This window comes from Podarcis liolepis (genome assembly GCF_965112155.1).
Source record: "Podarcis liolepis genome assembly, chromosome: 13".
Taxonomy (NCBI): domain Eukaryota; kingdom Metazoa; phylum Chordata; class Lepidosauria; order Squamata; family Lacertidae; genus Podarcis; species Podarcis liolepis.
The window spans coordinates 39,632,552-39,655,595 of NC_139573.1; the positions used below are offsets into that span (position 1 = coordinate 39,632,552).

General features: G+C 41.2%; 1 protein-coding gene across 1 annotated transcript in view; it reads right to left on the reverse strand.

Moving 5' to 3' along the window:
* Positions 1–5,363: 5,363 nt before the first annotated feature.
* Positions 5,364–23,044, reverse strand: part of LOC310690482 (vomeronasal type-2 receptor 26-like) — a 56,423-nt gene continuing 38,742 nt past the window's right edge. The window contains exons 7-12 of the mRNA XM_083469441.1: positions 16,872–17,007; positions 15,737–16,019; positions 14,172–14,831; positions 12,491–12,718; positions 9,336–9,462; positions 5,364–7,111 (exon numbers count right to left, since the gene is read on the reverse strand). Of these exons, the coding sequence (XP_083325567.1) occupies positions 6,213–7,111; positions 9,336–9,462; positions 12,491–12,718; positions 14,172–14,831; positions 15,737–16,019; positions 16,872–17,007 (2,333 nt within the window). The 3' untranslated portion in view covers positions 5,364–6,212. The remainder of the gene's footprint in view (positions 7,112–9,335; positions 9,463–12,490; positions 12,719–14,171; positions 14,832–15,736; positions 16,020–16,871; positions 17,008–23,044) is intronic.

A 23,044-nucleotide genomic window follows, 5' to 3' on the forward strand; every position in this document is an offset into this window, starting at 1 on the left:
ATACTTGTATACCACTTTCATTAATATACGCATATATATATATATATTTACATTTTACCCCAGTATATGCATTTTGTATACATTGCTTGACTGGAACACTGCACTGCAACCTTTGGTGAAATGTGAAAGCGCAAAACATACACATACATTCATCTACAGGTACTGATCAAATGAGCTGCATCAAAATGCAGAGAAGTAGATACTCTAACTTAATGGAGTAGTTCTCATCACTTTCAGAGCTGTGAAACATTCATAACTAGGAGCATCATAAAAGTCTAGCCTGGTTGGGATGAGAACACCTGGGACTCTTAGAACTCTATCTCAGAGGAGAAGTGAGCTTTCAGACCCCTCACACCAGGCTTTCTGAGGTGAAGTTCAGTATTCAAAACAGAGAAGGACTTTCTATCTCAAACTAAGCAAGTTTAAGCTGAGGGTCTGATTGTTAAACTCTACTTGGAAGAAATTTGGTGGGATATGGGGAGCAGAGAGCACACCAAGGGGCAGCCTCTTCTCACTGACACATTCAGATCTCCATTTCCCTCCTTCCAAGCCAACACCTCAGCTATGCAAAAGTCCCCACCACCACCACCATTTATGCCTAGAAGGAAATCCCGCTGAAATCAGTGGAACTTGCTTTTGAGTAAGCCCGGTTAGAGCTGGGGAATGTTTTTGTATCATCTGATTACTTAACACATGAAGTATTTACAAGATATCAAGAAGTTGATGGATAGGTAGCCTTTCTGTGAAGTCTTCTTCGCCAAAAGAAGTAAAGAGGTGAGAAGCAAGTCCACCAACAATAAGATGACCAGGTTGGTAGTATTCATGTGGAATTCTGGACAGATCTTGGATGGTGCAACTAGTGGTGTGTTCGCACACCATATGTGGCAAATGAAAGAGAAGAGGCACAACAAACAACAGCATACTGAGGCAAATACTATTTCTTATCAGAAACACTCATTTCCATCTAGAATATATTTTCAATATTCTGCCTTGTCACGAACAACACTTCTCTAACAATTCACAGATTAAAATCCTATTTTGCAACTCTAAAACTAGAAAAGCAGAAATCCTTCCTCTGTCTCTGACCTCTCCCTTGCTTAGAATATCAGGAAGGGGTTTTTATACCCTTGTTTAGACTTTGGCTGGTATTCTCTAGAAATCCATTGAGACATTATCCAAGGGAGATTTGTTTATGACAAGACTGGTAATTACCGATGAGGTAATAACTAGGTCTCGTTACATCAGAAATATTGAACAACTGGCAAAAAACATGTTGTTATAGACCTGAACAGAATAAAAACAAAATCGGTGCAAGTAAAATATTATAATATACACATCAAGGTGGGTTGTAATAAATAAAGGATATAAAATATCAGGAATATTTAAAATATTTTAAGCTACGATATACAGTGTGATATGTTGAAATGCAGAAGTTATGAATGAGTTGGTGGGCTGGGGAATAACATAACAAGAATAAAAATTACCAGCCAAATTCTCTGCTTAGATCTGATTCTAACACTCAGTCAGAAGTGGTAATGATAATGGAATTCAATATCCCACAAAAAAGGGATGGTACAGTTTTGGTGGGGCACTGGATTATCTGAACATTTGACCCAACATAGGTGAGTCATTGAGGGTGTAGAGAAACGGAATAATGTTGGCGTCTATTCATTAGTTTATATATACAGTGGTGCCCCGCAAGACGAATGCCTCGCAAGACGGAAAACTCGCTAGACGAAAGGGTTTTCCGTTTTTGAGCTGCTTCGCAAGACGAATTTCCCTAAGGGCTTGCTTCGCAAGACGAAAACGTCTTGCAAGTTTGTTTCCTTTTTCTTAACACCCTTAATACAGTTGCGACTTGACTTCGAGGAGCAACTCATAGAACGCAGTGTACATAGTAGCCTTTTTTGAGGTTTTTAAAGACTGGAGATTTTTGAAGCTTTTCCAAAACTTCTTTTGCAGCCATTTGGTAAGTTAAGCTTTTAAAACTTTGGGGGGGGGGTGTTGGATTTTGGGTTGGGGTGTTTGGAATTCAAGGACTTGGTGTTGGGAAGGGGTTTGCAAGAATCTGGAAGCTTGTGTGTTTTTTTCTGCATTTTTATGATTTTCTGTGACCATTGGGCCATTCTGCTTTTTTTAAAAAAAAATCTGGATTTGAATTTCTGTGTGCTGGGTGGCTGGGGGAACAGTTGGGGAGGGATTTGCAAGAATCTGGAAGTTTGTGGGGGTTTTTCTGCATTTTTATGATTTTCTGTGATTTTTGAAGCTTTTCCAAAACTTCTTTTGCAGCCATTTGGTAAGTTAAGCTTTTAAAACTTGGGGGGGGTGTTGGATTTTGGGTTGGGGTGTTTGGAATTCAAGGACTTGGTGTTGGGAAGGGGTTTGCAAGAATCTGGAAGCTTGTGTGTTTTTTTCTGCATTTTTATGATTTTCTGTGACCATTGGGCCATTCTGCTTTTTTAAAAAAAAAAATCTGGATTTGAATTTCTGTGTGCTGGGTGGCTGGGGGAACAGTTGGGGAGGGATTTGCAAGAATCTGGAAGTTTGTGGGGGTTTTTCTGCATTTTTATGATTTTCTGTGACCATTGGGCCACTCTGCTTTTTTTTTTTTAGAAATCTGGATTTGAATTTCTGAGTGCTGGGTGGCTGGGGGAACAGTTGGGGAGGGGTTTGCAAGAATCTGGAAGCTTGTGGGTTTTTTCTGCATTTTTATGATTTTCTGTGACCATTGGGCCACTCTGCTGTTTTTTTAAAAAAAAATCTGGGTTTGAATTTTGAAATGCGCTTTACAGTATGTGTGACTTTAAAGAGCACTTAATAAACTCTTGTTGTACCAAATTTGGCTTTGTTTGGACTTTTTTTTGACCATAGGAATGCATTAATTGATTTTCAATGCATTCCTATGGGAAACCGTGCTTCACAGGACAAAAAATTCGCTAGGCGAAAAAATTCGCGGAATGAATTAATTTCGTCTTGCGAGGCACCACTGTGTGTGTGTGTGTGTGTGTGTGTGTGTGTGTGTGTATATATATGCTTTCGTAGATTTTCACGGGTACAGGAATGCAGGTTTTGGTGTCTTCGGGTGTCTTCCCGTGTAAGAGTTGGGGTGTCTAGGCGACGTTTCGACGAGTGAGACCTCGTCGAAACGTCGCCTAGACACCCCAACTCTTACACGGGAAGACACCCGAAGACACCAAAACCTGCATATATATATATATATATATATATATATATATATATATATATCTACCACAACTAACTACCAAAAACCCCACAAATTCCTCCCCTTGTCCCCATTCACGAAAACATTTCAAAACCTTATCTTTGTTTTCTTTAGACCTCATGACTTCCCTCCATTACCTCTTCTGCTTCCTTATATTAACAAAATTCTTCTGCATTTCCTCACACATACTTCATCAATTATTCGTCTTCTAATATTATCTAAATTTTGCTGATTGCAACTGTGTAGTCTGAGCCTGCCAATGTATCAATTTATTTACATTATTTTGCACATATTCTTTTTCCTAACTTTGGCATATTTAAATTTCACAGGAAGGTGACTATCAGTTAAGTCAGATTTAAAATCCTACTCACCTTCCTCACAGTCTCCTCGTAGACTCAGAGGCTGTAATTTTTGCCTTATCTCAGCCACCAAGGCATTCCCAAATATTTCCTGCCTATCCCCCCCATGCCATCCATATCTGCCCTGACTGTCTCCTGGTATTTCTTCATATCATCACAGTTTCCATTTTTCTAAAAAGTTCCTCCAGCCCTTGTATCAAGACCTCCACTGCTTCTGTTTTCTTTGTCACTGGTTCTCTCTTAATAATCAGCTCTGTCACCATTTCAGTATTTTTGTTCATTTGGGCTATAAGTTTATCTGCTGTCTTATCCGAATTTTCCTTTATCTCCTTCATCAACTCATTTCTCAACTCATAAAAGAATTCCACAAATGTTTTTGACAGATAGTTAAAAGAAGAGTAACATTGTGATTCCACTGTTTCCTTTCGCATTTTAAAGGAACAAATATTGACAAAATATATTAAAAAAAGAAACTTTGTTCCTATTGCCCTTAAAAGAAAGAACAACCAGAAGTTTCCCCCTAGAGGGGGACTGTGAAACTGTAACCAATTCTAGGGAGCTTGCAGCTGCCAGATTACAACCGTGGGAAAGGACTTGTGACCTTGCAGGACAATGTTTTCAGAAGCACTGTTGGGTGCTTTCTGTAAAATAAATGCCCTATTGGATCAGTTAAGTCAGAAGACGGATTTGATGACTAATGCGGCCAGAACATTTGAACAGGTAGTGGGAAATTATATGGAGCCCACCCAGGAACTTAAACAGCAGTGTGTCCTGACAGAGCAGATGATAGAAGAGGATGTTGCAGAATCTTGGGCGCCAGAGATGGAGGGACTTTTGGCCCAGCAGGAAAATGAGCCTTTGGATTTGACAAATGAACTTGGAAAAAACCAGATTTGGAAAGACAAAGTTTGGATTGATTTGGAAATGGGGGGTTGGACTGACCCCCCTATGCAGGGATGTTTGGACTTTCCGAGTCTGGCAATGGGCCGTCAGAGGTTTGGAGCTGTTGGGACTTCCAATTTTGGAGGGAATTTGAAACATGTTTTAAAATACTACATGAAGTCTAGTCTGGACTATGGGAAAGGGGCTGATTTGCTGAAAAGGGTCAAAAACACTACCAAGCTGGAGTTCCCACGAGTGAAAGGAAAATATGAAGAAGAGCTGCGGAAGGGACCTGGAAGAGATTTGAAGGCCTCGGATATAAGATCACCAGGTTAATGTGCCAGACTAATGGGATAAAAAGGACTGACAATCCCGGGACCGGGGGGGAGGGGACGCTGGAAGAAGATTGGATTGTTTTTATTCTCTTTTTTATCATTAGAAATGTTTTATGAACGTTGGAAAAATGTTGAAATGAAATTACTTGGCTCTTGTAAAAATGTTTAAAGAATTAGGTAAAAAGGTAATGGTTATGAGAAGCTGGTAAAAATAAGATTTAAGTCTTAAGTTTTAAGGTTTTTTATAAGATAAGATGAAAATAGAGTAAGGTAATGTAATGACAGAATATTATGAATTATGGAAAGGATTTGCTGTGACAATTATTAATCAAGATACAAGAGATGGGAGGAGGAGGAGGTCATGGAAAGAAGGTAATGAAAGTGGAGAATTTGTAAATGATGGTTTTAGTTTTATTTTTTTCCCTGTTTTTCTCTTTTTTCTTTGTAATTTTTTTAAAAAATTCTTTTTTCAATAAATATCATTTAAAAAAAGAGAGAGAGAAATGGGATAGTTTTTATGTTACATGGTATCCATCTGTTACTTCTATTACTAAATCTCATTGTCCTCCTATGCCACCTATATCCCAAACAGCAATCTGGTGGGGCTACCTCCAATATTGAGAATCACTTCAAAATAACTCTTTTTATGTTGATAGATAATGAGAACAGTCAGACAAGATAGGTTTTATCAGGGAATGTTTCCCAGGATTGAAAATAGGAATGGAGTACTCACAGCAGCTGAATATGCTTTTATTTATTATACACATAGACACAGCCTAAAGCTTTACTAGACCCATCCCCCATTCATTTGTGTTCATAGATATACCTGCATGCCATCAATTAGTGCAGTTTACCACCTGAGTGTCTGGGGCCTGTTTGCATCAAGGTCACAGTGACTGCACAGAAATCTACGTACTTAGCTGCATGGGTTCAACGATGAACATGGTCTTGTGCTGTGGGAAATAGGCCCTAAGGCCTGGTTGGCTTAAGCACATTGGTCCAATGTATGGCCTCGCCAGCCGTCTTCCACCCCTTCCCAAATCATAAGAACAAAAAGCTTTTTCTGTTGAAGATTTTTGAAGACAATCTCTTATTTTCAGCATCTTTCCTGCCATATTTTAATTCTCTTTGGAGTTTTCCCCTTTTTACAATGTGTTGAAAGGAGAGCAGTGTCTAACCAGTGTTGAAAAACCAATGGCACAAGCTAGATGTCCTGCTCAAAGACCAAAAGCAAAGCTCAATCCATAACAGTTACTCGTTTCAGCTGTAACAAAGAACATAAATTAAAATCTTTGAAGATTTCCAGAAAATACCAGGCAATACGAAACATAAAATACATGACATGATGTGGAGAAAGAGAATATATTGTCCATATTCTGGTAAAACGAAAAACAGAGATGATAGGATAATTTACTACTTCCTTTTTATTAATTGCTCCTTGCTGTTCAGATCAGGTCTTAACACAATGATGTAGCATTTTGGGGAAAAGATGGAACCCAGTAAGCCAGCACTGGAGGCCAAGATAGAGAAGATCTCCACAGCTACCATGTATTTCCCCTTAGTGCTCAGGTACACTGGAACAAAGGAGATCCAAACACTACAAAACAAGAACATGCTGAAGGTGATGAATTTGGCCTCATTGAAGCTCTCAGGCAATTTCCTGGCCAAAAAGGCCACAACAAAGCTGACAATGGCCAAAAAGCCCATGTAGCCCAGGACACAGTAAAACAGGGCAACTGACCCTTCGTTGCAGCCTAGAATGATTTCCCTCATCACAGAGTGCATGTCAGAATCAGGAAATGGGGGAGAGGTTCCTAACCACACAGTGCAAATGCCCACTTGGATAATGGTACATGACAGCACAATGGTGCTTCCAAGCCTTTTCCCCACCCATTTTCTCATTCTGGATCCTGGTTTGGTGGCCACAAAGGCCAGAACCACTGTGATAGTCTTGGCCAGCACACAAGAAACAGTCACTGTGAAAACAAGGCCAAAAGCCATTTGTCGGAGCAGGCAGCTCACTCTTTCTGGAGGGCTGAGGAAGATCAACGGGCAGAGGAAGCAGAGCAGGAGTGAAATGAGGAGAGTGTAGGTGAGGTCCCGATTGTTTGCTCTGACAATGGGTGTGTCCTGATGTTTAATGAAGATGGCTTGGACCACCACTGTGAGGAAAGAGAGAGAAAGAGCAAACAATGCTAAGCTCATCCCCAGAGGCTCTTTAAAAGACAAGAAGCTGATGGTCTTTGGAATGCATTGCGATTGTTCCATGTTTGGATAGTGATCTTCGGGGCACCCAACACAATCATCCATATCTGGAGAGGAAATAATCATTTCAGAGTTCAGATGTGTTGACGAGCTTCCAGTGCTGCTAGTATGGAACTGTTAGGGTTAAATATTTTTCCAGACAAGCCAGATTGAAAGTGATGCATGAGAACTCCACCTCAGCATTGTGTGCTATGTTATTTGGGGTGTCCCCATAAGATACATTGTGCAGTTTAGATGGAAAAGATTGGTGACCACAAATACAATTCTTCCTTGTAGTATCGTATTTTTCGCTCTATAGGACACACTTTTTTCCCTCCAAAAATGAAGGGGAAATGTGTGTGTGTCCTGTGGAGCGAATACAGGCTCCTTGGCTTCAGCGATAGCAATGCGAAGTCTCTGAAGGGCAGAGGGAGCGCTCCCTCCACGCTCCGGAGGCTACGTGTTGCTTTCTCTGAAGCCTGGAGAGCGAGAGGGGTCGGTGCGCACCGACCCCTCTCGCTCTCCAGGCTTCAGGGATAGTCTCTTGAAACCTTTGGAGCGCAGCAGGAACTCACGCTGCGCTCCAAAGGCTTCAGGTTCCTGTCGCTGAAGCCAGGAGAGCAAGACTCTCCTGGCTTCAGCAGAGAGGGAGAGCTGCGCAGCGCCCCTTCAGCGAAGCGGAAGGAGAAATAAAAGGGGCTCCGTTTCTCCTGCCGCTTCGCTGAAGGGGCGCTGAGCAGAGAGGGGGAGAAATTTTTTTTCTTGTTCTCCCCCTCTAAAACAAGGTGCATCCTATGGTTGGGTGCGTCCTATAGAGCGAAAAATACGGTAATTGTTCAGTACAGGAAGGTGTCTTCTACCAAGACAAATCACTGGTCCACTTAGCTTAGTAATGCCTGCCTTATTTTAACCTCAAACAAAGATTAGATCATTGGTGATAAACCTTTTCTTTTTAGAATAAGGTACATATTCATTTATTGGGGCTGTCTGCTAATAGAGATGGAGGAGAAATTTGGTTTTATTGAAATTTGACTGGGAAAGTCATCTAAATTGCACTGTTTTGACCAACACATTAACCAAAACACAGTGACCACAATTAAACAATATGTACAAAATGGACCATATTACCCATGTAGAAGTTTTACTTTAGACAGTCAATACTTTTTTGTATATCCCATAGTAATTGCATTTATTTTCTATATAGAACATATGTATCAAAGAATGATTTTGATTCGTGTATTCCTGCATTTTTGTAACTCTTTTATGCTGCTCCCCTATACCAGATAAACTGCCGAATCACTGCATTCCTTGCTTATCTGCCCCTGAAGGATTGTATGTTTAGCCAGAGGGCACAAGTGGCTAGCATGTTGTAAGTTACAAGCCCTGTGGTTTCCTTGAGATTCCATAAGCTGTGGGAAGATACAGGAATGGATTGTGGCACTTTCTGAATGTCTAGTTGTCAAGGAAGATGTACAATAAGTGAGTAAAAGCTTATACCTGGAGCTCCAGAGTTTGACTAATCAAGATAAATGATGGGAAACATAAAACAGGGACTTTTTCACCCCTTAACATGTAACCTTTCTTGTGGTACGCATTCTATAATGATGTTATATGATGTATGTTTATGTGTGAAAAACCCAATAAAATCTTTGTTAAAATGTGCTTTCAGGCAGTTTGTCTAACTGGCGGTTAGCTGAACAACTGATTTAGCGAGGCTGCCTCATTGCAATAGCTTCTCTAATAAACCAGGTCCCTACTGGACACTTTGCTTGCATATTCTCTTTGTTGGAGTTTATTTAAAGGTTTGTTCCCTCACCTCGTCAAGAACGAGTGGTTTAGAAGTAAATTCTTACCATATCATACCCTCCAACATGTCTCTGATGAAAATAGGGATGTCCCATTCCATAATGATAATTTTACTATTTTTACCCCACACATCTTAAAGGGTTGCCCCAGCCATTCTGGGCAGCTTCCAACATATATAAAAATAATAATAAAACATTAAACATTAAAAAACCTTCCCTATATAGGATTGCCTTCAGACAGTTCGGGTCAGATAACTTCATACCCTTCAACATTTCTCCAATGAAAATAGAGACATCCAAAGGAAAAGTGGGACATTCTGGGAACAAATCAGAAACCAGGATGGCTTCTCTAACTCAGGGATGTCCCTGGAAAATAGGGACACTTGGAGGGTCTGCCATATTAGCAATTATTTACCTATTTGCTTAATTTTTCCAACAACTTCTAACATGACATATGTTTGAAAAGTACATATCTCGTGTCTCTTACCCTTCTGGGACGAAATCTTGCCTTGAGGACATGGAGCGCAATCATAGCAGCAGAATTGCTCCCCCTCCTTCTTTTTCTTGCTGGAACCAGGAGGGCAGTTTGGGTTACACTCAGAAAGGGGTGGAACCTGCCCATTTTAAAAAAAAACATAAACATTTTAGCACACAGAAATTATTAATGCTTTGGGCTTCATTTTTCCCCCAAGCCAGCAGTAGGAAGACACTAAACTACTGAGGACCAAACTATTTGTTTTGCTATTCGTAGTTTTAAAAAAGAATGCTGAAACTGACCATCTGTGAAAAGAATGCCTGAAGGCTTAAACTGGGAAGGGAACTGGGAGTTCATTTTCACCAGCCCTCCCCCCCCCCATACATAAAATTGCCGTATTTTTTGCACCATAACACTCACTTTTTTCCTCCTAAAAAGTAAGGGGAAATGTCTGTGCGTGTTATGGAGGGAATGCCTACGGGTGGCATGCCTACGGATTTTCCTCCTCTAAAAACTATGTGCGTGTTATGGTCGGGTGCGTGTTATAGAGCGAAAAATACGGTAATACTTGTTCACCACCAACCTTCCCATACTGAGCAGAAAGTATTAAAAAGGCTGGACATGCTTAGAAACCTCCCTATAATTTGGAACTTTTGTGACGATATACTGCTCTGCCTCTTTCTTTTAGCAAATGTTTTGTGCCACTGGGGAAGTGATAATTCTGTATTGATTTGTTTTGGATGTTTGTATGTGATGCCAATAAAAGGCTTGATGATGATGAATTTGGAACTTTGTGTTGTTATCTTGGTCCCCAAATATGATGAAACTGTGAAGGAGTTCAACCAAATGCTCTTAGAAGCCTCCTTCACACTTCCTGCCATGCTATTTGTCTTAATTGATGCATCTTCAAACATATTTTGTACTTCAATGTGTATTTTTCAATTGATTTTGGTCCATTTTTGAGCTGAGAACTAGACCACAAAATTCAGAGAAATGTGAAACCTGAAGGATAATTAATGATCATTCCATCTGTGTACCAAGATACAAAGTCAATCAGTTTTCATTAAATTGTTGTGATATGAAAATCTCCATCCCTAGCCCACATTCCTTTTTCCTTAGGATACAAGTGGCTAATTTAAGTACAACACACACACCTGAATTTGCCTTTGATGTCTCAGTAAAATTATAAAGAATCTAATGCCAAAGCTATGGTAACCTAAGGAACATAAGTGGCACTGTGGTCTAAACCACAGAGCCTAGGGCTTGCCAATCAGAAGGTCGGCAGTTCGAATACCTGCTACAGTGTGAGCTCCTGTTGTTCTGTCCCTGCTCCTGCTAACCTAGCAGTTCGAAAGCACATCAAAGTGCAAGTAGATAAACAGGTACCACTCTGGCGGGAAGGTAAATGGCGTTTCCGTGCACTGCTCTGGTTCGCCAGAAGCGGCTTAGTCATGCTGGCCACATGACCCAGAAGCTGTATGCCAGCTCCCTCGGCCAATAAAGTGAGATGAGCGCCGCAACCCCAGAGTTGTCCGCGACTGGACCTAACGATCAGGGGTCCCTTTACCTATGGTAACTTAGGTGGGATTTTTTCCCCGGTGTGGAAGGAACTAAAACTGGTCCTCCTGGCACAAACTGTTCGAAACAGCCTTGAAAAAAGGAGGTAATATTTGAAGAAAAAAGTATTTCTTGCAAAACCTGAAAGGGCATTAAACTGCTGAAAGCCCAGTCATAATTAGCTGCAAACTGGTCCATTTAAGCTCCTCTCTAGAAACAATCAAGATGTGAAGTGGGTAATAACATGGGATAAGTGACGCAAGGAAGAAGAAAATGAGGAGGTGGATAAGGAAAAGTTTTTATCCCTCTCTCATAACACTAGAACTCTGTGACCTCCAATGACATCTGTTGGAAGATTCAGGACAAATAAAAGAAAGTGCTTCTTCATGCAGTATATTTAAAACTATGGAACTCACTCCAAAAGGAGACAGTGAAGGCCACCATACTGGATGGCTTTAACAGAGAATTAGAAAAATTAATGGAAGGTAAGTCTATAAGTGGAGGAGAAGCTATCAATGGGTACTAGCCTTGAGGGAGGTTATGTTTCCATAGTCATAAGCAGTATGCTGCTGAATACCAGATGATGGAAACCACAAAAGAGGAGAGTGGTCTTCTGATCAGTGTTTCCCACAAGCATCTCTCTGGCCATTCTGAGAACCATATTTTTGTTTATTTATTCATTTATTTATTTTCTGTACCACCCTCCATCCAAAGTCACTTTACAATATACAGTGGTACCTCGGGTTACAGGCGCTTCAGGTTACATATGCTTTAGGTTACAGATTCCGCTAACCCAGAAATAGTACCTCAGGTTAAGAACTTTGCTTCAGGATGAGAACAGAAATCACGCGGCGGCAGCGGGAGGCCCCATTAGCTAAAGTGGTGCTTCAGGTTAAGAACAGTTTCAGGTTAAGAATGGACCTCCAGAAGAAATTAAGTTCTTAACCCGAGGTACCACTGTAAAATCCTTTTTTTACAAAAATGCACAACATAATAACAATTGAAACAAACAAACAAAAAACAGGTTAAAAGGCCATAGATGGTTTAATCTACCATTGGCCTGGGAGGAATGTTTTCATTTGGTGCTTAAAGATATGTAGGGAGACGCCAGTCAAGCCTTCTTGGGGAAAGCTAATTCTTCCCCAATCTAAGAAACCTCTTTCCTCATTCTACAGTTGGTGACAAAGAACAGCTGCCCACCAACCTCCATGTCACCTGCTTCCTTCTCACCAAGCAGCATTTGATCTGCAAACCACAAACACCTTATTTATGTCAAGAGACTCATGAAGTTCCCTGGGGCAGAAAGAGCCCAAGTCAACAGCCATGTGCCATGTCCAGATACTGGACAAGACTGGCCATTGGCATTATCCTGGGCTTGTTGGGCATGGGCCTAATCCAGCAAGCTCATGTTGAGTTTCCTGCATCACCGGGGGTTGGACTACCTAACTTCCGGGATGACTTCCAACTCTATGATTCTACTATTCTCAAGCAGTGTAGAGGAAAATGTTTTGATTCTGGCTGGAAAGGCAGGTATGTGCTGGACTGATGATCTGTAAGTACAATAGCATTCTATTTCCCTATCTCTCATAGATGTAGGAATTATGCCTCACCTGGTGAAAGCTTCTGTGCCACACCATTCTGTTGTCATCAATGGAAATCAGCTGGCCTGAAACAGCCTCCCCACCAAGTCTTCCAACCTTGACTCTCATGAAGGAGTTATTTGGAAAAGTGACCAGGTTGGTAATATCAAAGCCAGTTTCTACTTCCCTGTTCACACTAAAAGATATTGTTTCCCCAGCAGAGTTGTTAAAGGAGACACTCCTAAGAAAGGGATGGAGCTGCATTGAAAGGAAAATAGAAATCATAAAGTAATGTTAATGTCTCTCCTTATTGCCACTCAGGATGCCTCCAGACTGTCAGTATATGCAGGTAGTGCTATGCAAACATAATCCATTCCTGAGAGTGTTCACATAGCAAGCTGACAATTTCCATTGTTTTCTATGGGACAATCCCAATGTATTCCCAAAAAAAGAGGAAATGAGGGGGGAAATCCATGCTTTTTAGGTCCCACTGCTTGTATACAGTCATACCTCATTTTGCAACTGGGATCTGTTCTGGAGCCCCGGCCACTAGCCAAAAAGGACGCAGGGCAAAGCGCCGCATCTGCGCATGTGCTCGGAGTGGTTTGTGCTTCTGCGCATGCACAAAGCTTGAATTAGTGCTTCTGCACATGCGCAAGCAGCAAAGCCGGAAGTAACCCGTTATGATACTTTCAAGTTTGCTGTGGACGTTCACTGGAACGGACGCTAGACAAGGTGGACATTCGCAGAGGTATTACTGTATCCCGTCCCAAAGGAATTCTAGGGTAACCAGCCTCATGTAACCAGTATGCTTGAGTCTGATTAATGCACAAAGTGGTTAATGCCATAGAGTAAGCTGTCCTACCAAACTTAGCCTAAGTCACTTTCCTTCACCTCGGGAGGAAATGGGTAACAAAGCCTTTTGTTCTACTCAGTCTACATGTGAATTCTGTGTGTGAACTACTCCCTCTAGCCACATATTTTAACCAACCTCCTTTGATTCTGACAAGAATGGAGTCTGAATCTAATGTTTCTATACCAATAGTTTAGGAAATTTTACCATTTTGTGACTGCTATATAGAAAAGCACATGAATCTGATCTTTGATTGTTGTGACTTACTAAATGTGTGGTCCATCTTTGTGATAGGGCAGTGGAGAGTTTGGGGGTTTAGCGGAAAGGACACATTTACGGTTTTACAATCTAGATTTCCACACTTTTATTTTGCCATGTTAAATCTCTGCTGGAGTTCTCTCACAAAAGAGTCCTTGCCAGAAAACTAGGTCTTGGCTTCCCAGGATTTCTAACAAAGATAACTTCAACTAACAATTTCAGTAAATAAGTAAGCACGTACGTACATAAATAAATGTTTAAAACCCTCCCCCCCCCTTTTATGCTGGTCATGGACAGCCATTTTAGGGGTCTTTCCCACCTCCTTTCCTCAGCCACAGCTACATTTTTTTCAGCTTTGTCTGCCACTCTCAGCCAGCTCTCACCTCTCCTCTCAGTGTGGGATCAGATCTGCCTCTTAACTTGTGTGCAGAGAAGTTGCGTGGGAAGGAGCGGCACAGTGCAGGATTATATCCTCCTGCTTCCCTGCACACAAGTTACGGAGGGGATATGATCCTGCACTGAGTGCTCGAAAATGTTAAGGGTACTGTGCTACATATCACTGCCCAGGTCTAATAAATTGTACCACGGGATAGGCGTTACCTGCCAACGCTTTAGCTTCTGAAACTCTTGCATCCCTCCTTTCACCACTGCCTTGAATTTGGTCCTGGGCAAGAACATGGCATGTAGAGCATGTGCCACGGCATAGACAGCATTATAGACACTATAGCTGTGGCTTGTTATGCTCATCTCAAAGCCAGATGACGGGAGATCTTCCAGCTTCTCCTCTCCAGTGCAGGTTTCACTGGCCTGCTCCTCTGTACTGGAGTTTGGAAATAAACAGAGAAAGACTTGTGCCCAGAACTGTTTGACAAAGCCATTTCCATTCGCCTCAAATGGATTTTGGACCTGAAGAAAGGCTTTGAATCCTTGTACAACATTTGAATGAATTCTAAAGGAGAGGGAACCCTGGAAGACTTGCATATCCCAGTTCATTTGATAGGTTAATGCTGTGAAGTCCAGTTGTGCTGTCAGAATCCACACCTTGCCCTCAGATGTCTTGGTTCCATTGTCCACTGCACCAAGTGCTACCATTATTCGCAAGCTAAGCATGGACTCTGTTTCTCCATAGACAACAATAACCTTGGCTTTATTCTCCATAATAACTTGATAAATTTGGATCCATTGGGAATACATGGCGTAATACTCAGTCAAATATGCCGTTTTCACGGTTCTCTCTGAGAAGGCCAGGCAAATGCCTTTCTGGGAAAGCAGAGTTTTCAGGGTGTGAATAAATCTCTCTCCACTGACGTTACCTGCAGCAAGCAACCCAACCCACGTCCAACCAAAATGCAGAAGTAACTCAACAATCCCACTATATTGATGGACTTCATTGGGCGCCATCCTATAGAAGGAAGTGGATTGGCTTTGACCAGCATCCTCTGGGGCAAAGGAGCCATAAGTGAGCTAAAGGAAAATAAAGGCACATAATCCATAAATGTAGAAGGACTGGGTATGTGCTTCCAGGGCCAGCCTGCCCAGAAGTGAGATGAGGTGGTAGCCTCAGGGGGCTCCAAAAAACTGGGGGCAGTCACAGATTTAGCCTCCATGAGTGCACCCTGTGCTTGTAGGCCGTGCCCCTCCTTCTCTGCTACCGCTGCATGCCAGTTTTCCTGCAGTCCTGCAGTGCAGCTTCCCTTCCCTTTCCCCTCATCTTCCTTCCCCATTACATCCCCCTTGCTTTACTAGAACAATTGGTTATCGATATAGGTATTTGGTTTCAAATAATCACCTTGACATGCACTGAGAAATTAATGATATAATGAATTAGGGGTTCCTATTTTACCTGAACAGTGGGACAACATTTTAGGTTCTGTAACAAATGTGTCTCTAGATTATATACTATTTCTTATACACCAAAAGATAAAATTTAGAATATACTGAACCCCACTACATTTGTATAGAAGGTAATTCTGTATCTACAATGCCATCGAGCTGGAGAATAAATAAGGATAATGCTTCTTTGAAACACATGTTTATGTGATGTCCAACACTTACGGATTTTTGGAGGAAAGTATTAGGATGAATACTAATAATTCTTGAGGGGGAGATAAAATCGTCAGATGATCATGGGGAATGAGTGTGAAGTCCCCAAGGCAGTATCTTACCTGAGGGATCTTGTAGATGCCCAAGATGTTTGCCATTTGGAGAGAGGAATCAAAGTCCAGTCCCCCAATAACTGCCACCAGGTGTTTCTGGATGTTGCACTTGTAGTTGGGCATAAGTGTGGAGGGAAGATTCAGAGCAGCCCGGTAGGTCATCCTTTCATTGAAGTAACTGTCGTAGATGTGGAATCCTAAGGTGATATTACGTAAGATCTTGGGGTTCTCATTGACCTCCTTGACAGCAAATACCAAGGCCAGGATATGCTGGTAGTTCTTTGGCAAAATACTGCAATGAGAATTTTATGCTGTATACTTGGGATATATGCTATGCAATTTTCTTTTATAGAAATTAGGACCTCATGACAATTCTTCAACATTTTCATGCAAATTGTGCTCTGACATGCACATATCTGCAAAGCAATTCCCCCTTAAAGAATTCATTGCATTCCACTTGTATGCTTATATACCACTTTCATTAATATATGCATATATATATTTTTACATTTTACCCCAGTATATGCATTTTGTATACATTACTTGACTGGAACACTGCACTGCAACATTTGGTGAAATGTGAAACACAAAACATACACTTACATTCATCTACAGGTATTGATCAAAAGGGTTGCATCAAACTGCAGAGAAGTAGATAGCCTAGCTTAATGGAGTAGCTGTGACACATTTATAACTAGGAGCATCATAAAAGTCTAGCCTGATTGGGATGAGAACACCTGGGACTCTTAGAACTTTACCTCAGAGGAGAAGTGAGCTTTAAGGCCCCTCACACCAGGCTTTCTGAGGTGAAGTTCAGTATTCAAAACAGAGAAGGACTTTCTATCTCAAACTAAGCAAGTTTAAGCTGTGGGTCTGATTGTTAAACTCTTCTTGGAATAAATTTGGTGGGATGTGGGGAGCAGAGAGCACACCAACAGGCAGCCTCTTCTCACTGACACATTCAGATCTCCATTTCCCTCCTTCCAAGCCAACGCCTCAGCTATGCAGAAGTCCCCCCCACCACCACCATTTATGCCTAGAAGGCAATCCCGCTGAAATCAGTGGAACTTGCTTTTGAGTAAGCCCGGTTAGAGCTGGGGAATGTTTTTGTATCATCTGATTACTTAACACATGAAGTATTTACAAGATATCAAGAAGTTGATGGATAGGTAGCCTTTCTGTGAAGTCTTCTTCGCCAAAAGAAGTAAAGAGGTGAGAAGCAAGTCCACCAACAATAAGATGACCAGGTTGGTAGTATTCATGTGGAATTCTGGACAGATCTTGGATGGCGCAACTAGTGGTGTGTTCGCACACCATATGTGGCAAATGAAAGAGAAGAGGCACAATAAACAACAGCATACTGAGGCAAATACTATATCTTATCAGAAACACTCATTTCTATCTAGAACATATTTTCAATATTCTGCCTTGTCACGAACAACACTTCTCTAACAATTCACAGATTAAAATCCTATTTTGCAACTCGACAAATAGAAAAGCAGAAATCCTTCCTCTGTCTCTGACCTCTCCCTTGCTTAGAATATCAGGAAGGGGTTTTTATACCCTTGTTTAGACTTTGGCTGGTATTCTCTAGAAATCCATTGAGACATTATCCAAGGGAGATTTGTTTATGACAAGACTGGTAATTACCGATGAGGTAATAACTAGGTCTCATTACATCAGGAAAATCGAACAACTGGCAAAAAACATGTTGTTATAGACCTGAACAGAATAAAAACAAAAACGGTACAAGTAAAATATTATAATCTACACATTAAGGTGGGTTGTAATAAAGAAAGTATATAAAATATCAGGAATATTTAAAATATTTTAAGCTAAGATATACAACATGATATGTTGAAATGCTGAAGTTATGAATGAGTTGGTGGGCTGGGGAATAACATAACAAGAATAAAAATTACCAGCCAAATTCTCTGCTTAGATCTGATTTTAACACTTAGTCAGAAGTGGTAATGATAATGGAATTCAATATCCCACAAAAAAGGGATGGTACAATTTTGGTGGGACACTGGATTATCTGAACATTTGACCCAAATTTTTATTTTTATTTTCACAATTAATTTCTACAACTAACTACCAAAAAAACCCCACAAATTCTTCCCCTTGTCCCCATTCACAAAAACATTTCAATACCTTATCTTGAGGTTCTTTAGACCTCATGACTTCCATTACCTCTTCTGTTTCCTTATATTAACAAAAGTCTTCTGCATTTCCATACGCATATTTCATCAATTCTTCTTCTTCTAATTTTAACAAAATTCTTCTGCATTTCCATACGCATACTTCATCAACTCTTCTTCTTCTAATATTATCTAATTTCTGCTGATTGCAACTATGTAGTCTGAGCCTGCCAATGTATCAATTTATTTACATTATTTTGCACATATACAACAAGTGTTTTCCATTCTTTTTCCTAACTTTGGCATATTTAAATTTCACAGGAAGGTGACTATCAGTTAAGTCAGATTTAAAATCCTGCTCACCTTCCTCACAGTCTCCTCTTACTCTCAGAGGCTGTAATTTTTGCCTTATTTCAGCCACCAAGGCATTCCCAAATATTTCCTGCCTACCCCCCATGCCATCCATATCTGCCCTGAGTATCTCCTGGTATTTCTTCATTTCAATCACAGTTTCCATTTTTCTAAAAAGTTCCTCCATCATCAAGACCTCCACCGCTTCTGTTTTCTTTGTCACTGGTTCTCTCTTAATAATCAGTTCTGTCACCATTTCAGTATTTTTGTCCATTTGTGCTATATGTTTATCTGCTGTCTTATCCAAATTTTCCTTTATCTCCTTCATCAACTCATTTCTCAATTCATAAAAGAATTCCACCCATTCACCATAAGGCTTATTCCCTGTGTCCTTCTGTCCAAACTTGGGGTTGGTTGCTTTTTAATTGCTATGTTCAATAAGTTACTATTAAAACAATCAAAGAAGGTCCAAACAGAGTTGAAATATCCAATACTCCTTCTACTCAATTCACTCTGCCCTTGCCAATATTCTCTTTCCCTTGTTCTCAAAACAACCAATTTTCCAGCCATACCTTATCAGTTTCGTCAAGGCCACCAAGTAACATTTTCCCAAGAAACACGGTCTTTTGTACTTTTCCATCCCTCCAGCACGATTGCCCATTACACATATACAATTCGAAATAAAATCCAGATTTCAAATTAACATTCAAATTAAACAGATATCTACTTTAAAAAGAAAACAAAAGCAGTTTGTCCACACAAAATCACAACGTAATAATCCAGAGGAGAGTAAAAGACTCACTGATCCAGTTCTCTAAAAATGTCTTGAAGTAAGAGTTACAGACAATTGAAGATCATTATAATTCCTCTTTTTTGGCAGAGTCCAAATGCCCTTTACCAGGCTTCCAACTCTAGATAGGCAGCGTAGTGGCTCTCAGGTGTTCCGATTTCTGGCACTGCATTCCCTGTCAATATTCAGCCTCTATGGCCAGTTTCAAGCTTTAAAGTTCCAATTTATCTTTTAACAAAACCAAAAACATTAGAAGCAAGCTCAGTCTTCTTTATATCACTCCAACCAAAATGTGCCTTGCAAAGCCCATTGATGCTTCCATACACTCACCCCACAGAGTACTTCAATAGTCTTGTTTCAAGCATTCTCTGCTGGGCTCAAATTCACCTACAGCTTTACTGCAAGATCCTCTCCACAATTCTCCCTTGTAAATTCAAGAAAAGGTAATGAAGAATAGGCTTCAGTTGCTTTTAATCCATCCTTCCCATTGGCAGACATATATCTAATAGAGTCACATAAAATTGATACCATTCTCACTTGCAAGTTGTTTCCATGCAGTGATAATTAACCAGAAGACGGGGATGGACTTCCTTTTTACTCCTCCGTCTAACACCGAATTCAGCCGAATTAGATCCAATAATTAATCTTCATTACATTTCCATCGGCTTAAATGTAGTTTTCGGAAGATCTCTGCTGCAGGTAGGAGTTTGAGGCTTCGCTCCCATGGAGTTGCAATACTGCCATGTCCTCAGGCTCAATCTTCGGTTCCCACCCGCCACTCCCCATTCCTCTCGGAACAGGGGTTTGAGGGTCACAGGAGAACCCTTTTGCAGACTGCTGGACCTCTTGACACCTTGAGAACCCTCTCAAGACTTTTTAGGGGGGGTGCCTTGCCTTGGCGCTTCCCCCTGTATCTCCGTGGGGCTCTAGTCCCTCAGACGATCAGACTAGCACCCCTTTTCACCATTCACAGAAACCAGAAGTCCCTATTCATTAGTTATACTAATTAATATTGTTGTCCTCCTAGGCAACCTGCATCCCATACAGCAATCTGGCCGGGCTACCTCTAATAATGGGAATCACTACAGAAGAACTTTTCTGTGTTCATGGATAATTTATTTTATTCAGCAGACGTGCATGATACCAGCAGCTGGTTAGGTTTTATGTAGATTTGTTCTGTCTTGTTCACTGAAATCATCTAATGTACTTCTACAAAAATTCAATAAACTTTTCTCCAAACAAATAATGTAAAGTACAGTGGTGCCCCGCAAGACGAATGCCTCGCAAGACGAAAAACTTGCTAGACGAAAGGGTTTTTCGGTTTTGCGTTGCTTCGCTAGACGAATTTCCCTATGGGCTTGCTTCGCAAGACGAAAACGTCTTGCGCTTTTTTCCTTAAAGCAGCTTGAAGAGGCGCAGTTGTGACGGACCGTGCTTCGCAAGACGAAAAACATCGCAAGACAAAAAGACTCTCGGAACTAATTATTTTCGTCTTGCGAGGCACCACTGTATGAGACCAGCTTCCAGGCAGGATAGGTTTAATTGGGGGAAATTTCATAGGCTTGAAAATAGGAATAGAGCACTCACAGCAACAGAAAACTGACTCTAGAATGTGTGTTTATATTGTCATGGAATTGGGAGGGGGACCGCTTGCTAAACTGTAGAAATTAATAAATGGTATGATTTTGATTATTTTGAATGTGAAGGGAGAAAATACAAGCCGCAAAGGAATTCCTGGACTAGCCTCTGCAAAACTCCCAGGCCAAACTAGGGCCATTAAGAAACAATGCAAGGTCACGGAGGGCCATTCGCAATGCAAAAGAACTGTCCTTCCCCCTTGCCCCAAGGTGTGAACAGAGACAAGGGTTTGAAAGGTTGCCAGGGTAACTGGATGTGAGGTGATAGGGAGTCACAAGCAAGGGTTGCTGGGAAGAATGTTGTGCTTACACACACACACACACACACACACGGTGAGACAAGGCTGTGTGAGGCCTGCGGGTTCCATGTTGAAGTACTCTTGCAGCCAACTTGGTATCCAGGCCTTTCTGTCTTGACAATGGTCTTTGATCTAGGTCTAATGGTCCCCATTCAGAACAGCCATGTATGCTTGGATAAAGCTTGCTGATGGGGCCTGTGCCTCTAATTGTTGGGATTAGGGCAAGACAAGCTAGCTCTTGTTATTTTCGGTCTGTACTCAGGTACCAAAGGTGTCTTTGTATCTTTATTTAACTGTAATTTTAAGGTAAAATTATTCTGTTTTGTACTGTAATCTCTTAATAAAGTATTAGCTTCTATTTGCTTTTGTGGCTTCTTATTGTAAGCTTTTGCTCTGAATCTGGTGCCTGGCAGCTTGCTTATGGCTGGGTGGGTTTGTGGCTGAGACGACAAAGAATGGATCTTTGCTTTTTGTCTTGGGGAAAGTCATTGGATGTCCAGGAAAAAACTTAAGTACCCTGACTCAGAATTTTGGGTGACTTCGCAGGGTTGCTGGCAGGGTTGGTTTTCCCTGAGTATCGTTTGGTTAGAGGACATCGTTAGAAATGAATGTCTAAGTCAATTAAAGACCCAGTTGCCTACAATACCACCTCCTGCTTTTACCAGGTAGTGAGGATAAAGGAACAACATACTAACTCCCAGGGAAGTTCAGACATTCACATGTGCCTAAGCACAGGTCTCTATACCTACGGCTTCTTTAGTGAAAAGAAAACAGAACAAATGTCTCTTCCAGTTTGCTCCATGACCAGCAATGGAATTGGACTTCCTTCCCAAGACCTACACCGATGATTTAAAGCAAAAAAGACCCTAAGACCCAGTAGTCATATAAGTTGACAAATGAAATTAATCAACATTTTAAAAGCATTTAGAATACAGAACATAGCACACACACAAATAAAAAGGACTCTTAGCTAGCCTTACCAAATACCTCCTCCACTGTCCTCATCTCCAAGGCAAAAGGGTGTTCACACACCTTCACTGTAAAAGCCGGCCAAAGGAAAACAAGAGGGATAGCAAAAAGACAGGGGTGAGGGGAAGCCTCAGACACACTACCCACCAAACAGGATCCACGGGGAGCACAACAACACCCTTATAAGATGATGATCCTATGAAACAGGCCTTAATATTTTGTGGTATCCATTACAGCTTCTTTGTTTTCCAAATGCAACATCAAGTCCAAAAAGATTAGGGAAACCTGTCTCACAGTGACCACAGAGAATTTTCAAATAAGTTGCACATAGCTAAACAAAAAAATATATCATACAATAAGGATAATGAGAGATTATATTGCCCATATTCTGATAGAACAAATAAACAAAGATGGTAGATTAATTTGTTATTTCTTCTTTATTAACTGCTCCTTGCTGTTCAGATCAGGTCTCAAGACAATGATGTAGCATTTTGGGGAAAAGATGGAGCCCAGTAAGCCAGCACTGGAGGCCAAGATGGAGAAGATCTCCACAGCCACCATGTATTTCCCCTTGGTGCTCAGGTACACTGGAACAAAGGAAATCCAAACACTACAAAACAAGAACATGCTGAAGGTGATGAATTTGGCCTCATTGAAGCTCTCAGGCAGTTTCCTGGCAAAAAAGGCCACAACAAAGCTGACAATGGCCAAAAAGCCCATGTAGCCCAGGACACAGTAAAACAGGGCAACTGACCCTTCGTTGCAGCCTAGAATAATTTCTCTCATCGCAGAGTGCATATCAGAATCAGGAAATGGGGGAGAGGTTCCTAACCACACACTGCAAATGCCCACTTGGATAAGGGAACAAGAAAACACAATGATGCTTGCCAGTCTTTTCCCCACCCATTTTCTCATTCTGGATCCTGGTTTAGTGGCCACAAAGGCCAGAACCACCGTGATCGTTTTGGCCAGAACACAAGAAACAGTCACTGTGAAAACAAGGGCAAAAGCCATTTGTCGGAGCAGGCAGCTCACTCTTTCTGGAGGGCTGAGGAAGATCAACGGGCAGAGAAAGCAGAGCAGGAGGAAAGTGAGGAGAGTGTAGGTGAGGTCCCGATTGTTTGCTCTGA